General features: G+C 43.4%; 2 protein-coding genes and 2 long non-coding RNA genes across 6 annotated transcripts in view; all 4 read left to right on the top strand.

The window, feature by feature from the left end:
• Positions 1-562: 562 nt before the first annotated feature.
• On the top strand, positions 563-3,495 carry kpna2 (karyopherin alpha 2 (RAG cohort 1, importin alpha 1)). Of its 2 annotated transcripts, none has more exons than XM_004071820.3 (11): positions 563-706; positions 916-1,029; positions 1,128-1,268; positions 1,448-1,536; positions 1,623-1,891; positions 1,963-2,057; positions 2,157-2,420; positions 2,495-2,728; positions 2,812-2,994; positions 3,068-3,217; positions 3,294-3,495. In XM_004071820.3, the coding sequence occupies exons 2-11, from the start codon at positions 976-978 to the stop codon at positions 3,381-3,383; spliced, it is 1,569 nt and encodes a 522-aa protein (XP_004071868.1). In that variant the 5' UTR covers positions 563-706; positions 916-975; the 3' UTR covers positions 3,384-3,495. The 2 variants fall into 2 exon arrangements, with proteins under 2 accessions (XP_004071868.1, XP_078807469.1); XM_078951343.1 differs by having other exon boundaries at positions 588-661.
• Positions 3,496-5,077: 1,582 nt separating this feature from the next.
• The window catches only part of smurf2 (SMAD specific E3 ubiquitin protein ligase 2), a 64,926-nt gene continuing 45,273 nt past the window's right edge, over positions 5,078-24,730 (top strand). Inside the window, exons 1-2 of one of the 2 annotated variants that reach the window (XM_023957969.2) lie at positions 5,320-5,433; positions 5,496-5,572. In XM_023957969.2, the coding sequence (XP_023813737.1) occupies positions 5,521-5,572 (52 nt within the window). In that variant the 5' untranslated portion in view covers positions 5,320-5,433; positions 5,496-5,520. Of the gene's footprint in view, positions 5,573-24,730 lie in introns of both variants that reach the window. The other variant, XM_004071819.5, reaches the window with a different exon arrangement.
• LOC144994251 (uncharacterized) lies at positions 15,272-15,861 on the top strand. The gene is made up of 2 exons (XR_013657696.1): positions 15,272-15,391; positions 15,803-15,861. It is a non-coding gene; the product is annotated as an uncharacterized LOC144994251 (long non-coding RNA).
• LOC144994252 (uncharacterized) lies at positions 22,365-22,954 on the top strand. The gene is made up of 2 exons (XR_013657697.1): positions 22,365-22,484; positions 22,896-22,954. It is a non-coding gene; the product is annotated as an uncharacterized LOC144994252 (long non-coding RNA).

The following is a 24,730-nucleotide window of genomic DNA, read 5'->3' on the forward strand; positions in this document are numbered from 1 at the left end:
TATCAGTGTACCTTGTTGCTTATGTATATTGCAAAACTATTAAGGACAAAACATGAAAATCAAAAAGAATATTTTTTTAAGATGAATGTGAATGTTGGTGTTTGTTAAAAAAATACACATACTTTTAAATATCTTTGTTTTACCTGTTTTGTGTAAAATGTGTGTATTTTAGATATTAATATCCACAGTAGTTTCACGCAGAATTAATTTTTTTTACCAAAATGCATTAAAAATAAAATTATAAGCAAAAGAAAACATTTTTTTGCTTTAAAAACAAAACCTGTTGTTTAAACACATAATTTCAAATAATCCAAAATAACGTTTATTTTTTCCAGCTATATTGAACATAACAGAGTACAAAACACAACATCAAGGAATCACATCGATCATCATCAGCAACAATCATTGCCATCATTCCGAACTTATTTAGCCACATCAAGTAATAAACGTATCAGAAATAACTTTTAATTTGAAATCTTTTGATTAAAAAGATGACAGACGCTTTAGACATCGTCACAAAGTCAAGTATCGCGATACTTCTAACGTGACGTCACTTCCCGTCAGAGCCTTGATTTTTTTTCAAAGAAGCCAATCAGCGCCCGCGGTCAGATGCTTTCGCTCGAACAACCCAATCAGAAACCATTGTACCGACAATTTAAAGGTCAGCGCAGCATTTTCTGAACATTTCCTTTTCTTCAGAGGAGAGGTGAGTTAATTTTAAGCTGTCTTTCTCAAACCTACGAAGAATTTCATGTAATTGCTCCCAAATGTTATGTCTTTCAAACTTTTACTTTGATAAACGTCGCTTCACCCAAACACATGTCACTTTTGGAAGTCGAATAATGAGCTCAGCATGCGTGCTTACATCTATTTTAGGACAGTTTGTACTTAATATGTTAATCTTGTGTTTTGCAGGTTTTACATTTGATCAGGACTTAACTTTGCCGTTTTCGGCTCGTTTTTTTCCAATCAAAAATGTCTGAAACTCCACGCTTGACTCAGTTTAAGAACAAAGGCAAGGATGCCAACGTGAGTTGACCCAGGCCGGCCTCATGATCTCAAAGTACGGCATGTCGTCGCTGAGTGCAGCCGTGCAGGTGTGTGACGTTTTCACGTGATTGTTGCAGGAGCTGCGACGCAGGAGGGTGGAGGTGAACGTCGAGCTCCGGAAGGCGAAGAAGGATGATCAGATGTTCAAGAGGAGGAATGTGGCGGCGGCTCCGGAGGAGGCCACTTCTCCTCTTCAGGAAAGGACTCAAAACTGCCAAGTAAGCTCTGTTCCAATTCTTTTAAGTAATAACAAGGAGCAAGCAAATGTTAAAAAGCGCCAGTTGTGACTATCAACTGACCAAAAAAACTAGTTCTTCTCTGTAGTGAAACATTGTCTCGTTTAATTTTCTTAGATTTCTTCATAGTCACTAATTGCTCCACATGTGATTTCATGCAGAACTCCAGGCAGTGGACGATTGAAGAGATCGTCTCTGGGCTGAACAGTGGCAGCCGTGAGTCCCAGCTGCAGGCGACCCAGGCCGCACGGTAACACCTGCCCCCACCCAAAAAAATTTAAGTGTTCTGATCCACAGCCAAGTTATAAGCTCCAACTTTTCTATTTTTTAATCCAGGAAACTTTTGTCACGCGAAAAACATCCTCCCATTGACCAGATGATCAGCGCCGGCCTCATCCCCAAGTTTGTGGCCTTCCTGGGATTGATGGATTTTCCTCCCATCCAGTTTGAGGCCTCCTGGGCTTTGACAAACATCGCCTCCGGAACGTCCGATCAGACGGCCGCTGTGGTTGAGGGCGGGGCCATCCCCGCCTTCATAAACTTGGTCACGTCCCCCCACCTGCACATCAGCGAGCAGGCGGTCTGGGCTCTTGGAAATATTGCTGGTAAAGGAACGACTGTTGGGGAAAATTGTCATGAAAATGTTTTCTTGGCTACAAGTCTCTTCCTCCTTCAGGTGACGGATCAGCTCTCCGAGACAGAGTGATCAAGCATGGAGCTGTGGCCCCTCTGCTGAGCCTGCTGGCCGTCCCTGACCTGAATGTGTTTACTGTAAGTTTCGTTTCTTTAACCTCTGGTGGCGTCCCGGCACGTTGAGACGTTCCAGTTTCACAGACATATGTTCATTTTCTTTGTCTGGATTCTTTACAGCCTGGCTTTTTGAGAAACGTGACGTGGACGTTGTCGAATCTTTGCCGCAACAAGAACCCATCCCCACCCATAAGCGCCGTCCAGCAAGTCATGCCCGCCCTCATCCGGCTTCTCCACCATGATGACCGGGAGGTGCTGGCTGACGCCTGTTGGGCCGTTTCCTACCTGACAGATGGTTCAAACGACCGCATAGAGATCGTGGCCGGGACGGGTTTGATTCCCCGCCTGGTGAAGCTGCTCGGCTTTGAAGAGCTGCCCGTAATTGTAGGTATCCGCTTCCTTCTGCTTCTAGTGAGGTTTCGCAGGATTGCGAAAGTCACCTTTGACCTTTCCTCCAGACTCCAGCTCTGCGTGCCATTGGCAACATAGTGACGGGTACAGACGAGCAGACTCAGGCCGTTCTGGATGCCGGGGCCTTGTTCATGTTCCCTAAACTGCTGCGGCACAAGAAGCCCAACATTCAGAAGGAAGCCGCCTGGACTCTGTCCAACATCACAGCCGGGAAGGACTCTCAGATCCAGGAGGTCATCGATGCCGGCCTGGTGCCGTACCTGGTGGACCTGCTGGTGCGGGTAAGTCACGAAGGAGCGTTCGGTCCGATCCATAACAGTCAGAGCTCCTTGTCACATTCCTGCAAAACCCTCTGTCCCTGCAGGCTGACTACAAAACCCAGAAGGAGGCTGTGTGGGCAGTTACAAACTTCACCAGCGGGGGCACTGTTCAGCAGGTGGTGTACTTGGTCCAAGCAAACGTTCTGGAACCCCTGCTGAATCTGCTCTCCTCCAAAGACTGCAAAACCGTCCTCGTCATCCTGGATGCAATAACCAACATCTTTTTGGTGAGTAGACGTTTTTGTCGATTACGTTTATGACTTTGCGTCATTTTTACGCCCAAACGTTTTGTTTTGAAAGGCTGGAGATAAGATCGGGGAGTCCGACAAACTCAGCCTAATGATTGAAGAATTTGGCGGCCTGGACAAGATCGAGGCGCTGCAGGCTCATGAGAACGAGATGGTCTACAAAGCTGCTCTCAATCTGATTGAGAAGTACTTCTCTGAAGAGGTTGGTGGTGTTGTGGAGCGCGGAGACTGTCCTCCCTCTGAAGCTCTCTGACTGGGTTTTGTCCTCATTTCAACAGGAGGAGGTGGTGCAGTGTGTGGTTCCACAAGCAACGGATCACTCGTACACTTTCCAGATCAGCGATGACCAGAGCACTTTCAATTTCTAAATGGCTTCTGCTGATGTCTGCACTGCCGCCTCTATGCTACTGTTTGTCGGTTTTCTATGTTTTGTACAAAAACTTTTAACACAAGTTTGTAAATAAAGTTATTGAATCTTGCCATGTTTGTCATAAAATGCATTTTTTCATATTTAAATTCAGATTTGTGCATTGGTGGATCATATCTACGAAGCGACGGTTAGAATTTTAATCCAACAATTCAAAGGGCTAAGAGTTGGTCCAAAAATGAGTTTTTGGGTCAGTTTTTGACCATCTGGATTTGTAAGTTCTACCTATTTAAAGGATTGTGTTGCTGTACTGTGCTCCTCAGTGAATGAGTTCTTATCCAGATGAGTAAAACAAAGGTATGTGGATCTGACTAAGTGGATGCATCAGAATGGAACCATATAGCAAAACTGTAGTATTTCCTTCACTGAAAGTTTCTTCAAATGGCAGTTCTTTTGTCTGCTCCTGATTGACGTGAGAAAAATGCCACCAAAACATGTTAAAGTCGCCATCAGAGTGGTTCCCTAAAGGCGGGTGTTGACGCTCTGTGCTCCCTGAGTGACCTAGGTAAAAAGTTTTAATACCGGTTTCATAATCCCCATCTTATAAATAATCTCAAACTAAATCAGACCATGCTTTGTAAAGGGGGATTTTCATAATCTAATACAATAATATTCTAATAAGCTAAGTTATTTTCTAAAAAAAAGTGGTTTACAAAGACGTGTATACTTCTCAGGAAAGGTATTTCACCCAAATTGTTTTATTCATTTGACATGTATTCCAGTAACAGGGGATTTTGTTTATTTGTATTGATTACACTTTTCTAAACTTCTTTTGAAAGTTCAATAATTATATAGTTGTCATACTAAAAAGCCACAAATTAAAATGCATTTGCAGTGAAAAAAGTGGCATCTATCTGATCAATTGGAAAAATGCATATGCTAAATTTACAGGTGATTATTACAGATGGCCACTAGGTGTCACTAGAGAGGAATATCAGACACTGCAGCCAGACAAATTTTTCAACTGTTAGTGTTTCATGAAACCAGCTGGCTGTGGCTGACGTTTGCATGCTGCAGATTCCTTCCAGCACGTACACACTGGCCATAATGTGTTTCTTTGAATGCTCAGTCTAATTTCCTTTAGATGTGAATGTTTATCTGAACTCTGGTGTGTTTGACACAAAAGTGCCCTGATCCGCTTCTGAATTCTCAGTTCACTTGTAAACCGAAGAATGGGTTGAACCAAATGGCTTTGGGACTGTGCTCCATAAGTAGCAAGGAAAACAGGTCTCACTGTAGATTTTATTCAGATGGTAAAGTCCACTTCACTACAAAGAATGCATGTGTGAAAGCAATATTTGATCTTTTTTAAGCATTTTCCCCATTTTAACTGAATCCACAGGACTGTTTTAATGTGAAAGTAACCAGTACTAAATAATGATCACCCTTTTCAAGGATAAAAAGGAAGTATTTAATATACTTCACAAAATGTCAATTTAAACAATATTTATCTGTGTTATTGTTTATTCGCTTTCATAATTTTATTGCTTAAGTTAAAGGATCCCTTAGGCCTTAATAAATTCAGCAACACCCCTGTAAAAATCGTAAAAATTATGCTTATGTTCCCTGCTCCTGTAAAATTCAAACCCCGAGTGTAACCCTGACTTTTGTACCACATGACACAAGCGTCTCTGCGGGTCCCCCTCGCCCCCACCCCCCGGAGCGTGCTGACGTCATCCGTCTGCTCCCCGCACGCCGCCGCAGCCTCCTGAAGCGGGATCTACCCCCAGAGGCTCAGCAGTTCAACTCTCGACAAGCAGAGAGGAGGACTCGGCGGCTCCCTCTGAAGATGTGAAGCCCAACGGCGCCAGCACGTCCACGCGGCCTGACAGGAGAAAGAACCGTCACTTTGTAGAAATGCCATCTGCGCCGCGATTTTTTCTTCATGTTGTGAAAAGACCATTTTTCCACGTTTACTAGCTTCGCTATGGCAGTTCGGTCCACATCCGGGCCACAGTGCTCCATTATTATAGTCTAAAACTAGCGGAGAGGTTCAGCGACCTTTTTTTTAATATATATATTATTTATATTTTACTTTAATATATATTTTCAGCAGTAGAGGTTGGAACCAAGAGGAAATGTCTAACCAAGGAGTTCGGCGGAATGGCCCCGTGAAGCTGCGACTAACAGGTACCGAGCGACGCTTTAAATCTCCAACTCTATTCCCACACACTAGCTTGGAAGGTTGGGTGTATTTGCTGGATGAACCGTTCCCATGGGTCGCGGAGTTGGCTCGCTGCCTACCCTTTTCCTCCTGTCATTTACGTATTTCATTTCAGTAGCCCAAATGTTATTTAAAATGTGTATATTTTCCTATGCTGTTTCCACAAAATGAATAAATATTCTCGTGGACGCGAAATGTACCCCTAAATTGTATTATATTGTTCTTGGAAATAGTCTCAGCCTTGGGATTGAAATGACCATAAATAACACGGATCCCACACAGAAAGAGCGTAGGTCTGTCTGTGTTCGTTTAGTTTTATTTCTGTAGGATACAGAAATTAAAGGTGGTTTTTCTTGCATTTAAAATAAACATAAATTGCTCAGAGGAAACGAGAGTCGCCTGGGAGTCTGTTCCGCCGGCAGACGGACGGGTTCACGGTTGTAGTAGCTGACGTTAGCTTAGCCAGCCAGTCACCCCGCCAGTTGGCCACAATAATCGAGCCTTTATGCCCGCTGACCGCTCCAGCCCCGGCTAAAGTTGACAGGCAGCCCCACAGGTCACCAGCGTCTACAACTGCCATTGAGCAGTGTGCCATAATATTTACTGGCAGACAGCTGCCGCCTTTGTTGTTGCTAAAGCGGGTCAGTGTTGAGTTTCTGCAGACGGAACCACGTTTTCCCCCCCCAAAACCCCTAAAAATGCAGGTCATATACGGAGGAGGTGGGTCATTATGGAGCTGTTTAGGTGGCTTGTTTTCAACAGGTTTACGTGAGGGCAGCGCTGTTTTGACTGAGACAGGCAGGGGTCAGACAGCTGCCTTTTTGTTGATGTATGGCCAAAGCCTGACCTGAATTTGGTTCAAGGTCTGACTTGTTCCAGGAGGAAGCATCCAGTTAAATATTGAAGCTGGGGCTGTTTCTGAAAGGAACGAGAGGATCAGTCAACAAGCAGAATTTTGGGATATAGAGTATTGATGTACAGGTTGCAGGTTTGGCCAAGGACAGCAAGCTTTTCCACATTCATGGTAGATTAGAGTTCATTACTCAACAAAGATGGGTTTTTGGACTCTCTGCAGTCTTTCACTTCACTTAAAAGCCCCACTCCGATGAAAATAGTGTTTTTAACATATTTTAAGAAAATGAAGCTTTTAATTGCATTTTTGACTATTTCTTTATTCACATTGTTGTAAATCAGGAGTGTATTAAATAAAAGCCATTTGAAAAAGCTTGTAGCTGTGATGTAGGTACAACAGGCTTCCTGCTCTGCTCCATTCTGATGCATCCACTTACAGATGAATGGATACATGCACATCTTTGTTCTCCGTGTCTGAGCTGGAATCTGGCTCGACGCTGTACGGCTGGATAGCTCGGATATTGCTCGCCATTGGTGTTTGCACCTGTAATGTTAGGTTGGGGTTGTGAGGCTGTAAGCTAGCAGGAGAGCGTGGAAACAAATCGATGATGGGAAATACTCAGTGTCAACAGTCGCATCTACAATTCAGAGGCAAATTTCTGATAAACTCCTGCTGGTCTGCAAAAGCTATGTCCTATAAAATGAGACAGTGTTTTTTTTTTGTTTTTGTTTTTTAAAAGTTTGCTTAAAAATGTCACGATCAGATTTAGAAGACCAATGGGAACACTTTGAAAATGGATCAAAAGCTGATTGGAGTGGGGCTTAGAGCCTTTTTAAAAAGAGTTTTTTAATGAACAGCCTTATGCAAGTCAAGAGGACATATTAAATCGCCTGAACTTTCTGTCTTTTCTACAGAAAGCAGTGTGGCTGTGAACTGGTCACTACAACTTGAGATGAACCGCAGTCGTTTTTAAGTGGAATGTAAAGAATGTGTGTCTGCTGTGAAAAAACGGCGTGAGCAGACCTCACAGACCACCTCTCCTCTTGATACTGAGTGGCGCCGCACTCCCAATCAAACCTCATTTTGTTTTTTTGTCCTACACAACAGTGGTTTGTCCATTTTCTGATCTTGTATTCAGTTCTTTTTTAGTAGCCGATCAACTTTTCCTGTTTGTTGGTTTCAAACAGCATATTTCTGGGCTTGGATTGTAACTCCTAATTTACATTTTTTTACAGCAACAGCAGGGCATAAAGTTATTGACTCAAGTACGTCCGACTCCACTTCAGCAGGTTCCAATCTACAAACTTCATGGCTGTCAGTGCTGAGCCTTTTCCGCCTGACCTAGTATTTCACATATGGAAGTGGTTGACACACACACACAGACAAACCAGCAACAATTGAGGTTGTCGTCTGTTGTTTATGATTTTTTTTCTTTGTATATTCAGGTCAGAGTCCTGTGCTGGAACTGTGAGGCATGCACAGGGCATCTGGGTCAGGTTGGGGTAAAATGGACATATGCAGGCATGAGGAATTTAGCTCCTAACTTCATTCTTTGCTTGTTGGAAAATAACAGAGCTGTTTTAGTTCAGCTTTTAGATAATGTGTTAAAGTTTAGTTTGAAGAGAGGCTTGGAGCAACACAGGGATCTTTGGAAAAGGCCAATCAAAGAAAAGGTTGGAAGAAGTTTTCCATAATTTGTGAGCTACTTTTGTAGTTTGGTGTAATTCCTGTTAGGATTTGTTATTGACTCAGTTTGTCCTATGCATTTTTCATAGGCATTGCATGAAGATTGATGGCAGGTTGTCATCACAAACTAACAGCTAGAAGACCAATTCTGTCACGGCTGTAATACTGCATTCACACCGGATGTGATGTGTTCGTCAGGGGGGCGTCGAGTTTCAATGGGGCCGTGGTGTTGCTGGAGGCTGTCCCGGTTACTGTTGGGCGAAGGCGGGATACACCCTGGACAGGTCGCCATCCATGAAGCCCGCTACGACGACATCCATGGTCTGACCTGTCCAGGGCGTCGCCTGCCTTCGCCCAACTGTGACCAGGACAGTCTCCGGCAATTCAGCATAGCGAGCAAAGAAGGAGGATTGAGTGAGTGAGCACCACCGCTTAGGGTCCAGCAATGTGACACTGGGCAGCGGCGCTCGCGATACTAGCCCGCGGGCGGTTGGCTGCTAGCAGATGGAGAGCGGGAGCCGTCATGATGATCGCTTCAGCTCCGTGCGCTTATGATTATTTTATTTTCATCAAGACAATAATAAAAAGACCCCCCCCAATTTTATTTTTAATTTTCCCCCCAGTGGGTTATTGCTCAAACTGGGCCACAGTCAAATGGAAGTAACGTTTAAAACGTCCGTACCCATGGCCCAGCTCTCTCAGCAGGAGTGAAGTGCACCGGGAGAGACTCTGAAGGATCTGGTGAACCCAGACTCGACGACGGGCTTGCCGGCACTTTTGTGGAGCTCTCCAAAATTTGCTCAACATTATCCATTTTTTCCATGACGTGGCAACAAATGAAGTCCGTCAAAACATTGGCGGTAGCTCCGCAGCTGGGGCGTCAAGCAGTAAATTTGATGTGCAAACAAAGAGAGGCAGCACACGAGAATTTGATGCACAAATCCCATCCGGCGGGAATGCAGCATAAAATCTGTCAGAAGAGACTCAAGTAAAGGCTATTGTGAATTGTACACTAGCCTGCCATAGAGCACATTAGTTAAATAGTGTTCTAGGAATATCTAAGAGGCAACGGTTTCTGTTCAAAGCCAGCTTGAGAACAAATGGAAAGGAGACCGGGTCAGTTCACTGGGTAACCAGCAAGGGGTGTGACGATAACCGCATCACCGCACTTTTTTTTTTGTTTGTTTTGAAAGTTCTGCATATGGTGTGTGATTGGAACTATAATAAACACATTAAACACATTTATCATTGCTGATAATTTACTTTTTCTGCTAGTCCTGTGTTCAGACTTCAAGGGTTTCTGGGGGAAACCTTTTATTACTGTTCTCCTTCACTCCCTGCGCCGTGCCTCTCACTCCCTCTACGTTGCATGCCCTCCCTCTACTTACACACGCACGCACGCACGTGGTTTCAGAAGCACATACACATTCTTATTCTACAAAATCTATTCTATCAATTTCTGTCTCGCGAGGAAATACGACAAATTTACTGCGTTCTAATTATTAATTTCCATTGTATTCATTACCATTACAAGCTGCGTGCGTTCTTGAGTGCGCGACATGGAGTTTATTACTGTTCTCCTTCACTGTTAGATTTCGATGAATATCACTACATGTTTTGTATGGGAACTATTTTAGGCAGCGCAACGTGACAAAGTGTCTGCAGTGTCGTTTATTACTGGGCAATATATAATATTCTGAGAAGATGTCTGTGCCAGAGAGCACAGGTGAAGCCAGGGAGGGTGGCTTCGGTTAACCGCGATACCGCGCCCCCTGCTGGTTCGTCACAGCGTTAATCAGAAATCCCACACCTTCACAGCTCTAGTAGCTTGGTATGTAAACCAGTCAACTCCTATGATCTAACTTTACAACATCAACCAAACCACTTACAGTTCAGTCTGAAAAACTGTTTTACCTCTGTAGATATAATAAATATATTTGTATTTAAAACTTTAAATTCAATTGAATTTTTACGGCGCTGTTAAATTCTACAATCCGTATGATTTAGAATTCAAAAGATTCTAATTTACAAATTCAGTCTGATTTGATTGAATTTTTCTGTTCTGAAACTAGCTTTTCTTATGAATAAGATTTCATATAACTCAACATTTAAACTGAGCAAGGTTCAAAATTGGACTATTAAAAAACTATTCAAATTTCTCCAATTCTGCTGTAATTATAATGTAATGACAGACAATTTAAATCAACCCAAATATAAACTGAAAGGTGATTTTTAAGGATGGGTACTATTCCAAACTTTTTGATACCAATGCCCCAAATTTGATACAAGTGTAGGTGAATGAATGAATTAACTGTGGTTTTTATTAGGGGGACTGAATATTGTTTTTTTTGTGTGTTTTTGATTATAGTGTTATTGGCGGTCATTGAGTAAGTAATCACCTGGTGGGTCACATGTTTGTGGGCCGTATTTTGTGTTGACCGCTTTTGTCCTTTTTTTTGTTTTGTTTTTTGCTTTTTCTCATACATCTCAAAAACATTTTTATGTGTCCATTTTTTTCGTAATCAAACGAACTGACAAAGAAACAAACAAGAAAAAAAAAAACAAAGTTCTCTACGCAACATAATTTTTAAGAAAGTTTAAGCAGTACCAAATTCCTTGTTGTTACTGAGCATTAACCGAATCAACAAGCATGATGCCTTTTATAAAATAATTCATCTTGAGCATCAAAAATTGATCTGGAATGATAATTATTTTTTAGATATTCAATAGTTTGAGGCAATTTGATTTTTTTATTTTTTTTTAAATACCTCATTCTATACCCAGCCCAACAACCTCTGCCCATTGCATGTGGAGTTATTGAAACCACAACAGAATTCAAACATCTCACAAGTCCATATAGCTGTCTGCACATGAAGCCATAGTTAAATGATGATGGTTATTAAGTTGTAAATTGCCACGAATATAATTAAGTCCACTCATTTTTACTTAAAAACATTGTGAGCAGCTCATCTGTCTGTCACTTCAATTTGCACATCTGGAGTCTGTAGAAGGGCGTGTGCTGCTCTGAGAAGTTGTCCAGTCAAATGTAATTCCAAAAAAATGCTGTTAAAATTTTTGTGATGACATCAGACATGGAGCGTTGGAACCACTTAGCAGGTTAGTCCATACTAGATGTGTTTTTGTCAGAAAACAAAGATGACAGCAAGATGAAGAAGGTACAGGAAACATCAAAAAGTTAAAAGTCCACATTTGACCCATCCCCTGGGGCAGTGTTGAGGTGCAGACACCGCTGTGCTTGGGAACTATTTGGTGGTTTAATCCCCCTTTATTGATTTTTCAAGCAGGGAGGCACTGGGTCCCACTTTGAGCCTTTAGGTATGGCTTGTCTGGGATTTGAACTCACGACCTTCCACTTTCAGGGCGGACACTTTACCACAAGGACGGTTTAGTCAGATCTCAAAGACTATAACTGCAATTTGGAGATTTTACTAAGAAATCACATTAAATTAGGAGTCCGTTCAGGCATGTTGGGTAGAATATTTGGATTACAAAATAAATGTATCTTAATGTTAGGTAGCTTCATATTTTTATCAAGATCTCTGTTCAATAAAGCATATGATGAATAAAAGTAAAATGCATAAAGCCAGGTTTGACCTGTACTTTTCATTGGTTTTCAAATCTTAAGTTGCACTTAAAATGAAGATTTTATGAGGGAAAATGCATGTGCATCTGCTAAACGTTTTTCTTTAGATCAATGGAAAGAAAGAAGAGACCAAGTGTCTGAGGACCTATAATGTGCTCTATAAAGGGAACGTACTGCAATTCTTTTTTAGCTGCATTGAATTGCTGTTGTCTAGTAAACTGGAGCACTTCATTTTTGGATTTATTCTTTAAGAAAAGGCAGGCTGGGAAAATGTAAAAAGCATTTAATAGACTTACACTTTTAGCAAAAAGGCATGACTTGTAATCGTTTTTTGTGCTTTTTTGAAAGAAATGCACATTTGGGTAAAATCTAAACCTGCAGGTTAAAAAATGTAACAGTTAAAAAAAATCAAAATAAGAGAATATAACAGTTTTCTCTGCACCTCTGCACTGCAGTCAGTTTTGGAATGACTTGTATTTAAAGACATTTGTAACTGTTTGTATTCTAGGCGACTGTTGTTGCTAACAACCTCCATATCCATTTGAACCAGATGTTGGAGATATTTGCCTGGAAAAAATATTGCTGCTAAAACCAACACTTGTGGTGAGAAATTCCCCTCGACAACAAGGGAGAGGTTTCCATTTTTCTTTACAGCTGATCTCTCCTGCATTAAGTCACACACAAACACAGCTAGCAGCATCACACGCTCAATCCAGCGAGGCATAAATTACCCTATGAAGGTACGCCTCATTGCTTTGTGGGATCTTTCATAAATTCTGTCATGCATGCATAACCCTTGGTGTGATTCAGAGCACTTTCCATGCAACCATAAACATGATGACATCCGGCTCAACACAAAGCCTCAGAGTCTCCTTTAATGGGATTGGACTTCACAGAAAAGACACTACGTCCTGCCGCATCTCCACAAATATGAAGCCATCAGCTGTTTGTAGTCTAGAGGGAAATTGGGCAATGGTGGCAATTATCAGATTCCCTGCTTGATGTGCATCAGAACAATAAAAAAGAAAGCTGTTGCTGTGTTGGTTTTTCTGGTCAGATGCAGGTTTTTGACGTCTCTTGCTGTGTTTCTTCCCAGCTCAGAGTTTACATGTGACTCTTCAAGCATATGGTTTGCTCGTCTGAATTCTTTGGCTCACTTCGGACCAGAGAAGAGAGCTATCTCAGTGGGATACCCTAGAAGTCTCCATTCACATTCCCACCTCTTCCTCTCTGAGTCACTCCTGTTCTTTCCGTGTCTTAAAGCTTCTTCCCTCTCAGACCAAAGCACATTTCAGTCCCACCCATGCAGACTGAGCTTCCTCTGCGCTCGGCCTCTCCGTCTGAATCATTCTGCTGGGTTTCCTCTCTTTTTATTTAATTGCATTTGATGAGCAGTTGATGTGCCTCTTCCCTCTGTGAGATGACAGACATGCTGGATGCAGATGTTTCATGAGAAGAACACAAACATGGTTCAGCCATGCAGAAAAGGCCTCACTGTGTGGCTCTGAGCAAAATAATTCATCCTTTCTTTTTTTAGCGCCGTGTCCTTCTTTAGTTTACCGAGGAGGGGGGGCCTTTGAATGTTCGCCGTTTCATTGAAGAAGAAATCCCTGCAGATGTTCACTGATGGGGCTCTGGAGGACCTGATGATTAAGAGTTTTAAAGTGTTGGTGAATTCATGTGGTCTCCGTCAGAGCCGCTCTTTCGGAGTGGCTGTATGGAAGCGATTTGGTTGTTCAGACAGGATACTTAAGAAATATGCTGTGATTAGCTGCATGTGGTGAGCTCTACCAGCCCATCATAAGCTTGTAGAATGTTTCCACATCTTGCCTGGATAGTTTATGCAAGTAAACAAAGTAAATAATGAACATGTAGAGTGGAGAAAAGGAGGGCAAGAAGAACGAAAGTGCAGAAATCGAAACAAGAATGTTACGAGTAATTGTGGCACACGAGTTGTAAACATTTTCCTTCCCCCTGCTGGGAGCCTCCATCATTTTGAATCATTTTACCAGTTTATTGACTGGTTGACGTTTCCTGTTGGTTCAGCTGCTCTTCTATGAAGAAAAAGTCTACTTCAGTGGTTCTGCTCTCAACCGTTCCCAGCAATGGTCCAGAGGAGGGCAGAGTAAGGAGAAAGAGTAGCTTCTAAGAAAGGGAAGTGCTCCCTAGACCCCAAACACTTGTCCAAACGCCACTCTGAACAAGCAGGGAACAGAATCATTTCAGTTTTCCATAAAATAATAGCACAGGGAATTTCAGTCGGATTCTTGCCATGGACTAACAGGACTTAAGAAGTCCAAATGTTTCTGTGCTGCTTGATCAGCCTGATCATGTCAGGTTTGAAGGAGTGGACAGCATGTGTGTTTTGTGGAGACTAGCTCTTCCTTCTGAGCTAAGCATCAACACTTCATAACGACTGCTTTGTCCTATTGAACTGAAAAGCAAGAATCATTTCCTCTGTCCTTTCAGGGCTTGGTGTAATCACTGACATGATGTAAACATGCATCCCCTCTTCCAGTTGAAGTGACTTTTATTTACACACATGATGGATCCTGATAAAGTTAGATTCAGTAATCTTTGTGGGCACACACATTTTTCAATAGTCTTGAGCTGTAGCTAGAACTTGAGTTCTGCACATATATTTGTTCTGATGATGAATTAATAGAGTACTTACTGGCTATCATTCAGCAGTTTGATCGGCTTTCACTTAATGTTGCAAGCAACATCAATATGTTATTGCAGGCACTTTGTCTAAATAACGCCCCAGCACCATACCTTAATGGGTTAAATGTTTGACAGTCTGTATGAACAAATATCTGGAGCAGCTCTGTGGTCTGAGTGAAAATATAAAGGTGATTATTGAATATTGATATGTAAAAGGGTAAGACAGCTTCAGTTCAAAGGCATTTCGAAGTGCTGTACGGAGATGCAGAACAGCTTTGACAAAATTAAAACAAAACATTTAAAAAATGTGAAACAATTAAAAGAAGAAGTTAAAAGGACATTTTGCAGATTGAGTGCAGTTTTGGATTTGAATGTATATGCTCTTCAACAGACTGTCAACATGTCCAGAGTGGATCCCACCTTCGCACAACAGCAGCTGGGTTGCCTCCAGCAAACCTGTGACCCCGAAGGGGATTCAGCAGGTTCTAAAAATGAATGGATGAATGCTCCCAAGTTCTAGTAGCTGAGGTTTTCTTGCAGATCTCAGAGCCCTGCCACCTGACACGCCATTGAAGGATTTATGCAGCAGCGTCTTAAAATCAATTCTTTATTCAAATGGGAACCAAAGTAGACTGTAGAACAGGAGTGATGAGAGTTCTACTAAAACTCTGATAGCAGTGATGTGAATGGGCTGCAGTTGACTTGGTTTCTTTTGAGAGTGTGAAATACAAACTTTTAAGTAGTAGGCAGCTGAGTTAAGCACATGCATATACTGTCCTTGTTGCGCAAAGCACCTGACTGATCACGTGATATGGATTGAACAGCTGAGCGTGCTGCGTCATTTATTTAATGGCGACGCACGCACTTCATTCAGGAAAAGCACCGGCGAGACACAAGCCTTGTCAGTCCGTGCATAAAGCTTGTTTCGTACCTGTGTGCAATTGAGTGGTCCATATTAATTTGTTGAAGAGGCAGCCGGTAAGAAAATACTTTATCCAAGCGCTAAAATTGCGCGATCACTTGTTTCCTTGTTTGTTTGGTGTGTTGTGGGACCGGAGTGTGCGCTCCGCAAATGTTTGTGTGTACTTCAGGTACCAGTGGGAATTTTCTGCATTAAGGATTAGATGTTTATTTCATCGGTGTGCTTTGTAACTTTTGTAAATTTACACTGGGAAGTTCTTTATGAATGTGAATTTTTGCTAAATAATGAGATTTTAAAGTAATTCTTGAATAAATTTGGAATTAATACATGAACTTAAATAAGAATGTTATTAAAGTAAATGAGTAATGTTGCTAATTAACTGAGGCACTTTAAATTGCATAAATGTTTGTTGTTAATGTGTATATTGAATTTTGTAATATTTATTACTGTTATTGTGTGTGTTTAAGGTTTTTACCTATTGATTGCTGCCAGATCAAATGGAAATAAATTAAAGTTTGGAAATTGATCTCAAGTGGCAGTCTGAGTAAATCGATCTTCAACGTTGGACACTCAGCCCTTTTCAAGTGTGGGAAAAGTACACAAAAAAGTATAAACACTTGACAGTAAAAACCGGATGCAGTAAAAAGCTACAGAGACTGCTACCGGCTAAGATTGGCTGCAAAGGATCCAAAGCTCCAGCTCGAGGGCCTGTGCTTCAGTTAAAAAGCCAAAGCTCTAGCTCCAGCTAAAAAGCCTGTCCTCCAGCTAAAAAGCCTGTGCTCCAGCTAAAAAGCCTGTGCTCCAGCTCCAAAGCCTGCGCTCCAGCTCCAAAGCCTGTGCTCCAGCTCCAAAGCCTGTGCTCCAGCTCCAAAGCCTGTGCTCCAGCTCCAAAGCCTGTGCTCCAGCTCCAAAGCCTGTGCTCCAGCTCCAAAGCCTGTGCTCCAGCTCCAAAGCCTGTGCTCCAGCTCCAAAGCCTGCGCTCCAGCTCCAAAGCCTGCGCTCCAGCTCCAAAGCCTGTGCTCCAGCTCCAAAGCCTGTGCTCCAGCTCCAAAGCCTGTGCTCCAGCTCCAAAGCCTGTGCTCCAGCTCCAAAGCCTGCGCTCCAGCTCCAAAGCCTGCGCTCCAGCTCCAAAGCCTGCGCTCCAGCTCCAAAGCCTGCGCTCCAGCTCCAAAGCCTGCGCTCCAGCTCCAAAGCCTGCGCTCCAGCTCCAAAGCCTGCGCTCCAGCTCCAAAGCCTGTGCTCCAGCTCCAAAGCCTGTGCTCCAGCTCCAAAGCCTGCGCTCCAGCTCCAAAGCCTGCGCTCCAGCTCCAAAGCCTGCGCTCCAGCTCCAAAGCCTGCGCTCCAGCTCCAAAGCCTGCGCTCCAGCTCCAAAGCCTGTGCTCCAGCTCCAAAGCCTGCGCTCCAGCTCCAAAGCCTGCGCTCCAGCTCCAAAGCCTGCGCTCCAGCTCCAAAGCCTGCGCTCCAGCTCCAAAGCCTGCGCTCCAGCTCCAAAGCCTGCGCTCCAGCTCCAAAGCCTGCGCTCCAGCTCCAAAGCCTGTGCTCCAGCTCCAAAGCCTGCGCTCCAGCTCCAAAGCCTGCGCTCCAGCTCCAAAGCCTGCGCTCCAGCTCCAAAGCCTGCGCTCCAGCTCCAAAGCCTGCGCTCCAGCTCCAAAGCCTGCGCTCCAGCTCCAAAGCCTGCGCTCCAGCTCCAAAGCCTGCGCTCCAGCTCCAAAGCCTGCGCTCCAGCTCCAAAGCCTGCGCTCCAGCTCCAAAGCCTGCGCTCCAGCTCCAAAGCCTGCGCTCCAGCTCCAAAGCCTGCGCTCCAGCTCCAAAGCCTGCGCTCCAGCTCCAAAGCCTGCGCTCCAGCTCCAAAGCCTGCGCTCCAGCTCCAAAGCCTGCGCTCCAGCTCCAAAGCCTGCGCTCCAGCTCCAAAGCCTGCGCTCCAGCTCCAAAGCCTGCGCTCCAGCTCCAAAGCCTGCGCTCCAGCTCCAAAGCCTGCGCTCCAGCTCCAAAGCCTGCGCTCCAGCTCCAAAGCCTGCGCTCCAGCTCCAAAGCCTGCGCTCCAGCTCCAAAATGACGGAAGCCAAAGCCCTGCAACACCTCAAGTCCAACAGAACAATTGCCAAGAGGACATTTTCTCGACTAGCTAACAAGATTATGAGGGCATGCAAAAATATGTCAATTGATGAATTGAAAGATGCCTTTGGGAAAATTTCAGCAGAGGCAGACAAAGTAATTGATGCAAATGACGATCTTGAATTAGCACTGGCTGAAACCTGGGACAAAGATGGAGGGACAATGAGAGAGGAACAACGCGAGGACATTAAAACTACAGCAGAGGAGTGTGAAGAGAAGCTGGAGGAAGTGCAAAAGGTTATTCGGAATGTAATTTGGACTAATTTTGGGCATCCTGAGCTGTCACTGAACCTTGAATTGGCTGAGGGTGAATGCAATACAACTTCTGCTGCAGCTCCTGATATAAGCTTGGAAGCTTACAACTTCATGCTAAGCCAAGTAGAAATGAGAGTTAAAGCAGCCAAAGAGGCCTACAATCAGTGGAATCAGTGGGCACCGGAGCAGGAGAAGACAGACCTTCAGCACCGAACAAAGGAATTAGAAATTGGCTCAGCTAAACTAGCCGCACGAAAGGCTGGTTTAATTCAATCTAAAGCTGAACAAGAAGTGATCCGAACGGTAACTTCCTGCCATCAAGTACCAGCAATAAAGTTGAAACCAACTGCCCTTCCAAGGTTTGATGGCTGTAAAAGACACTTTCACAGTTGGAAAAAGGACTGGGAAGCACTCCAAGCACAGGGAGAGCCTACTGGTTCAAAGGAGGTTCGCAAATTTCAGCTACTAGATAGCTTAGAAGAAAAAATTGCAAAGGATCTTCGTTTGTCAACCTGCGGATCTTCAGAAGAGATTTTCAGAACACTGGAGAACCGATTTGGAAATAAAACTGCTATAGCTTTGGAAATTGTTGAAGAACTCCAAGCATTGCCTTCAATTAAAGGTCATCAACCAAAAAAGATTGTGGACCTCATTAGAGTGGTTGAAAAAGCTTTACATGATCTAATTGAGCTGGGTGATATAGGTGCACTTAAAAATCCATTGATGACCAAGTCCCTCGAAAGCAAGCTACCTGAGATGTTAAAGAAGGAGTGGCTCATGTTTGTGGCCGAAAAGAGAGGCGTGGAACCCTCAAAAGACCGATTTGACATGCTGCTTTCATTTTTGAAGAGTCAGGAGGGAATCTATGAAGAGTTGGAACAGTTGAGAGATGAAGAACCTCAAAGGAAAGATGTAAAAGTACAGCTAAAGCATGCCAGAACTAAAGCCACCAAAACTACAAGCCCACAAGGAGCTTGCGCTGTTTGTGGAGAGAGTGGGCATAAGCGGAGATTGTACCGATGCAAGAAATTCAGAGTTCTCAGCTTGGAAGAAAAGAAAGAAGCAGTTCAAAAAACTGGAAGTTGCAAAGACTGTCTTGAAGTTCACGAAGAAGGTGAATGCAAAGCAACTTTTCTCTGTAAGAATGAGTGCTGCAGAGGACGGATGAAACATCATTATCTCTTGTGTCCAAGTCCTGTAAATAAAGGCCCGTTCAAGGGGAAATCAAAGCCAAGCCTTTCGTCTCAAGTTGATAAAAAGTGTACGGAAGACCAGGAAGAGTTCTTAACAAGACTAACCCCAGAACTGGCACAGCAATGCCGAAATGTGTTTTGCAACACAGCAGCAAAGACACTCAACTCAGCTGCAAGCAGGCAGTTGCTGGAAGGGGCTCACCTACAGGAGTTTCCTGTCATCATGATGATCCTTGAGGTCACTGCCAATGCGGGACAGCGGCTAGGAACGCTAATAGATCTGGCATCAGATACCAACTATATAACCCATGAGGCAGCTGATGAGCTAAACTTGCAAAGCGAGGATGTCACACTTTTCGTCCATGGAGTTGGTGGCATGCAGGTGACTGTAGAGACGAAGCGTTACCTTTTGAAGATTCGGGTTGGCACCCCAAAAGGTACATTGAGATCTCATCAGCTGATCTGTTATGGTCTGGACAGTATTGCTGAGATTCACCACCATGTCTCACCCAGTAAACTGCAGAAAATCTTCCCAGATATCTGCCTTAAGGAACTGAGAAGACCCACCAAAATAAAGCTTCTCATCAGTCACAAGGAGGGCAGGCTTGTGCCTCAAAAGATCCGCTCAGTTGGAGATCTTGTGCTATGGGACGGTCCCCTGGGGAAAACTGTGGCAGGCTCTCATCCAGATCTCTCTGAAAGAGTTGATGTAACCACTCACCTGTCAAAAACTCATTTTGCCCGCTCTATGCGATCAGCTGCTAGAAAATACAAAGAAGTCATTCACAAAAGTTTGGATGCCGAAGCAACGCTGGCAACCACCACAAGTACCAGCCGTGATTTCCTGAAGTGGTGGAAATGAGATAGCATCGGCGCTGCGTGTGATCCAAAATGTGGAGGCTGTCGGTGTGGGAAGTGTCAACCGGGGGGCAAAGAAATGAGTCTTTCTGAAGAGAGAGAGCTTGAACAAATCAAAAGTGGTCTCAGATACGTTACTGGAGATCATCACTGCAATGAACCTCACTGGCATGCAAAATATCCATGGACATCTGACCCTGCGGTTCTGCCAAATAATAAGCAGGCGGTGGAAGCGACCTTCTTGAGGACAGAGCGGCAACTTGCTAAAGAACCGAAGTGGAAAAAAGCCTATAAGAACCAAGTTCATGAAATGGTCAATAGGAAAGCTGCTGTTGAATTGTCAGAAGAAATGTTGAGAAGTTGGAATGGACCTGTATGGTACATCAGCCATCTAGTCGCTCCTAATCCCCATTCAGTCACAACCCCTGTGCGTCTCGTCTGGAACAGCAGCCAGGTGTTTAAAGGCCAGAGTTTAAACAACATCCTTCTTAAAGGTCCTGACGTCCTGAACAACATTCGAGCTGTCCTCATACGGTTCCGGGAAGGAGTCTATGCTGCGCTCGGGGACATAAAGAAAATGTATAACTCTGTGTGGCTTGAAGACAAAGAAATGCACCTCCATCGCTTTTTGTGGAGAGACACAGAGGAAGATGAAATCAGCCAATACGCCATCACAAGAGTGAATATTGGTGATAAACCTGCCGGCTGTATCGCTCAAGTCGCTATGAGAGAGACAGCGAGTCTACCAGAGTTTTCTCATCTCAAGGCTGAACGTAGAGTGCTTGAAGAGGACACATACGTTGATGACATACTCACCTCGCATAACGACTGGGCTCAGCTTCAACAAATAATGACTAATGTGGAGAAGATTCTGAGAGCAGGTGGGTTCAAACTCAAACCTTGGATCTGCTCAGGTCAAAGTGGGAGGGAGCATCCCGAAGACCATAGGAAAGAAGTGGATTCCACAGTCCTTGTACTCCCAAACCAACTGTCAGAGGAGGACAATAAGGCACTCGGCATGGGATATACTCCAGTCCCTGATGAATTCCACCTCATGGTGTCTGTAAACTTTTCGAAAAGACGGAAAAAGATGAGGTTGGGAAAAGATCTATCAAAAGAGGAAGTGAGGCAACAGGCACCAAACCCACTCACTCGAAGAGAACTTTTAAGTCAAGTCTCCGGACTCTATGATCCTCTGGGCTTTGTTACACCTGTTAAGCAAAAAGGTGCAATCCTCGTCAGGAGAGCATTTCAGGAAGTAAAAGGCAAATGCAGTCGAGTGGAGAGTACGTGGGACACTGCATTGTCTGACAATCTGAGGGAAGATGCCATATGCCTGTTGGAAGACTATGCTGAGGTCAACAAATTAAGGTTTCCCAGAGCACTGACGCCACCAAACGCAACAAATCCACCTTATGGCATCACATTCTCTGATGGTAGTGAGCACTCCTATGGAGCAGTGCTGTACCTGAGGTGGAGTTGTCAGCAGGATACAGTCATTCGGATGGTTGAATCAAAAGCTAAATTAACACCATTGGACCATAAGGGAGATGCTGTCAAGGCTGAAGTCTGTGGTGCAGTCTATGCTGCAAGGCTCAAAAAGTATTTTGAGAAGAATTGCAAAATTCAAGTGAAGAAGTGGTTCCATCTGATAGCCAAACCGTACTAGGCGCTGTTCAGCGAGAGAGCTATGGATACCAGACATTTTTTGCCAACAGAATTGGAGAAATCTGCAGGCACAGAACAAAACTGATCTGGAGGAATATGCCATCAGGAATGGAACAACCTGGACTTGGAGAGTGCTTCCTGCTGATTCCCCACATCGAAATGGAGCTGCTGAGGCTGCAGTTCGAATCGTAAAGAGAGCTCTTCAAAGTCTAAATAAAACACTCAATCTAACCTTCAGCGAATTTCTGACTGTACTACAACTTGCTGCTAATTTAGCAAACGAGCGACCAATCGACGCAAGGGCTCAAAGTCAAGAAGATTGCATCCACTATGTGTCACCAAATATACTGCTTATGGGGCGAGCGTATCATAGTGGAGATGTCAAGACCTTCAGTTTTGAAAATTATTCTTTCAAGCGTCTACAGGAAATCGAGATGCAAGTTAACAACTTCTGGAGAGCATGGTCTCAACTTGCTGGACCGAATCTGTTCATCAGAAGCAAGTGGCACACGCTACAGCGGAATGTTGCTGTTGGAGATGTCGTGTGGTTGTGTGATCAGAACACTCTGCGAGGTCAGTTTCGTCTTGGAAGAGTCGTGGCTGCAGTACCAGATCACAAGGGCATCGTGAGGGACGTTGATGTTCTCGTCGCTCCAGGATCCAGCGTGCCACATTCAACGCAAAAGTCTGCTACCCCAAGTATTCAGTCTCTAAAGGAGAGCAAGACGTTTAATGGTGTGGTGCTTCATCGGGATGTTCGCCGCCTTGTGGTCCTTCTTCCAGCCGAAGAACAGACTCTCTGACATGAACTTTGACTTATGCGACCTTTATGGCGCATGCGCATAAAGCTCGAGTGGGAGGTGTTGCGCAAAGCACCTGACTGATCACGTGATATGGATTGAACAGCTGAGCGTGCTGCGTCATTTATTTAATGGCGACGCACGCACTTCATTCAGGAAAAGCACCGGCGAGACACAAGCCTTGTCAGTCCGTGCATAAAGCTTGTTTCGTACCTGTGTGCAATTGAGTGGTCCATATTAATTTGTTGAAGAGGCAGCCGGTAAGAAAATACTTTATCCAAGCGCTAAAATTGCGCGATCACTTGTTTCCTTGTTTGTTTGGTGTGTTGTGGGACCGGAGTGTGCGCTCCGCAAATGTTTGTGTGTACTTCAGGTACCAGTGGGAATTTTCTGCATTAAGGATTAGATGTTTATTTCATCGGTGTGCTTTGTAACTTTTGTAAATTTACACTGGGAAGTTCTTTATGAATGTGAATTTTTGCTAAATAATGAGATTTTAAAGTAATTCTTGAATAAATTTGGAATTAATACATGAACTTAAATAAGAATGTTATTAAAGTAAATGAGTAATGTTGCTAATTAACTGAGGCACTTTAAATTGCATAAATGTTTGTTGTTAATGTGTATATTGAATTTTGTAATATTTATTACTGTTATTGTGTGTGTTTAAGGTTTTTACCTATTGATTGCTGCCAGATCAAATGGAAATAAATTAAAGTTTGGAAATTGATCTCAAGTGGCAGTCTGAGTAAATCGATCTTCAACGTTGGACACTCAGCCCTTTTCAAGTGTGGGAAAAGTACACAAAAAAGTATAAACACTTGACAGTCCTTATATGGTTATTGTTTGTCAGGCTTGTGTTTTATTCTAGTACCATCTACACAACAAACCCCCCTCCCCCGCCTTTTTAAAAACTTTTTATTTTACGTTTTGCACTTTTAAAATACAAACAAATAAATAAAAAAAAATACACAAAAACAATAACAACCAAACAAAGTTGAACAAGTGGGGAAAAACAAGAATGTAGTTTTGAGATTTAGGTTCTGAGCGGGATGTACATTGCTTCTATTTTCTCCATTGGAGTTGAAAATTTTCAGCTTTCAACCGCAGGTGAAATGTCTTTTTTTTTATAGAACAGATTTCCTCCATAATGTCTGTCCATTGTTCAAGTGGTTCACTTTTCAGACAATTACTTGTTATGATTTTTTTTTTTGCAGGCCATGATCATGACTTTTAACAGGTACCTGTCCTCTGTTTGTATCACTCTTGTTAGAAACAGTCCAAACTATAGTATCCGTGGGTCAGCGGGTTTTTCATACCCTAGTACAGGGGTGGGCAAACTGCGGCCCGCGGGCTGGATCCGGCCCGCCTCCATCTTTGGTCCAGCCCACTGAACAATATCAGAGACCCGTTTAGAATACAATTTTCAATCCAAATGTTTTCATCTACATTGCATGTTCTATCATTCTCTCTCCACGCATCTGCCTGTGGTCCGGCCCTTCTATCCAATTTTAGAACCCAATGTGGCCCACGAGTTAAAATAATTGCTCAACCCTGCCCTAGTATGTCCTGCAAGGTTTTGATGATGCTTTGCCAGAAGGAATCAATTTTACTGCATGTCCAAAAGACGTGTGAACAAAGATGTGTGAACGAGTGGCGTTCACGCTCCCACAGAGTCTCCAGCCTTGCTGTGGAGTCCTCAGCTGTTTGCTCTTTATGTGGGGACTGATAAAGAACCTAGTTATATTTTTCCACCCGAATTCTCTCCATTGTCTTGAACAACAAATCCCCTTTTGACTTATTTAATATATGCTGAAATTCCCTTTGAAACATTATCACTCTATAAGTAAATTCTAACAATCACTAAACATCCCATAACTAGAATAGTTTAGTTTCTTTATTTGAAATTGTGCGCTTACGATAAGTGCCAAGAATATATAAAATAATCATCCATTGTTATGCTGCAGATTATAGGGTTTGGCTTGTCTTTGCCCCAATCAGGTGGAAATAGAGATAATTGGTAGGAATATCCCTGTGGGCTCAGGGAAGTGCTTTTCTCTAAAGAGAGACCTTCAAAGACCTGCTCTCTCTTAACCTGGAAGTGGTGGTTAATGGGTCAGAATTGGATTAGTGGGTGGTGTGAGGAGCAGTGCGATAGGGATTCTCCCCTGCAGGCCTTTCTCCCATCATTTCTGCCTGACTGTCTGCTGGCTTTTCCCTCCACAGTTCTGGCTTTTCTCCTCTATGATTTTCACACAAGCGACTCCTTTGAAGTACGAACATTTCTATGCCAGAGATAACAAGATGTGGTGCTGAATGTGATTTACTGAACAAAACATAAACACAATTGAAACAAACTATAAAGAACGAAATAAGGTCCATTAAAATGAGCAATAAAAATGCAGAACAGAGAAAATCTATACAATTACTACCAACATGCAAATTTTATTACTTTAATGACACATGCTCTTCAGTTTGTTCTAAAGATCAGAATGTGGTTGAGAAT

This window comes from Oryzias latipes, chromosome 8 (assembly GCF_053564925.1).
Source record: "Oryzias latipes strain Hd-rR chromosome 8, Olatipes_Hd-rR_3.1".
Classification (NCBI taxonomy): Eukaryota; Metazoa; Chordata; class Actinopteri; order Beloniformes; family Adrianichthyidae; genus Oryzias; species Oryzias latipes.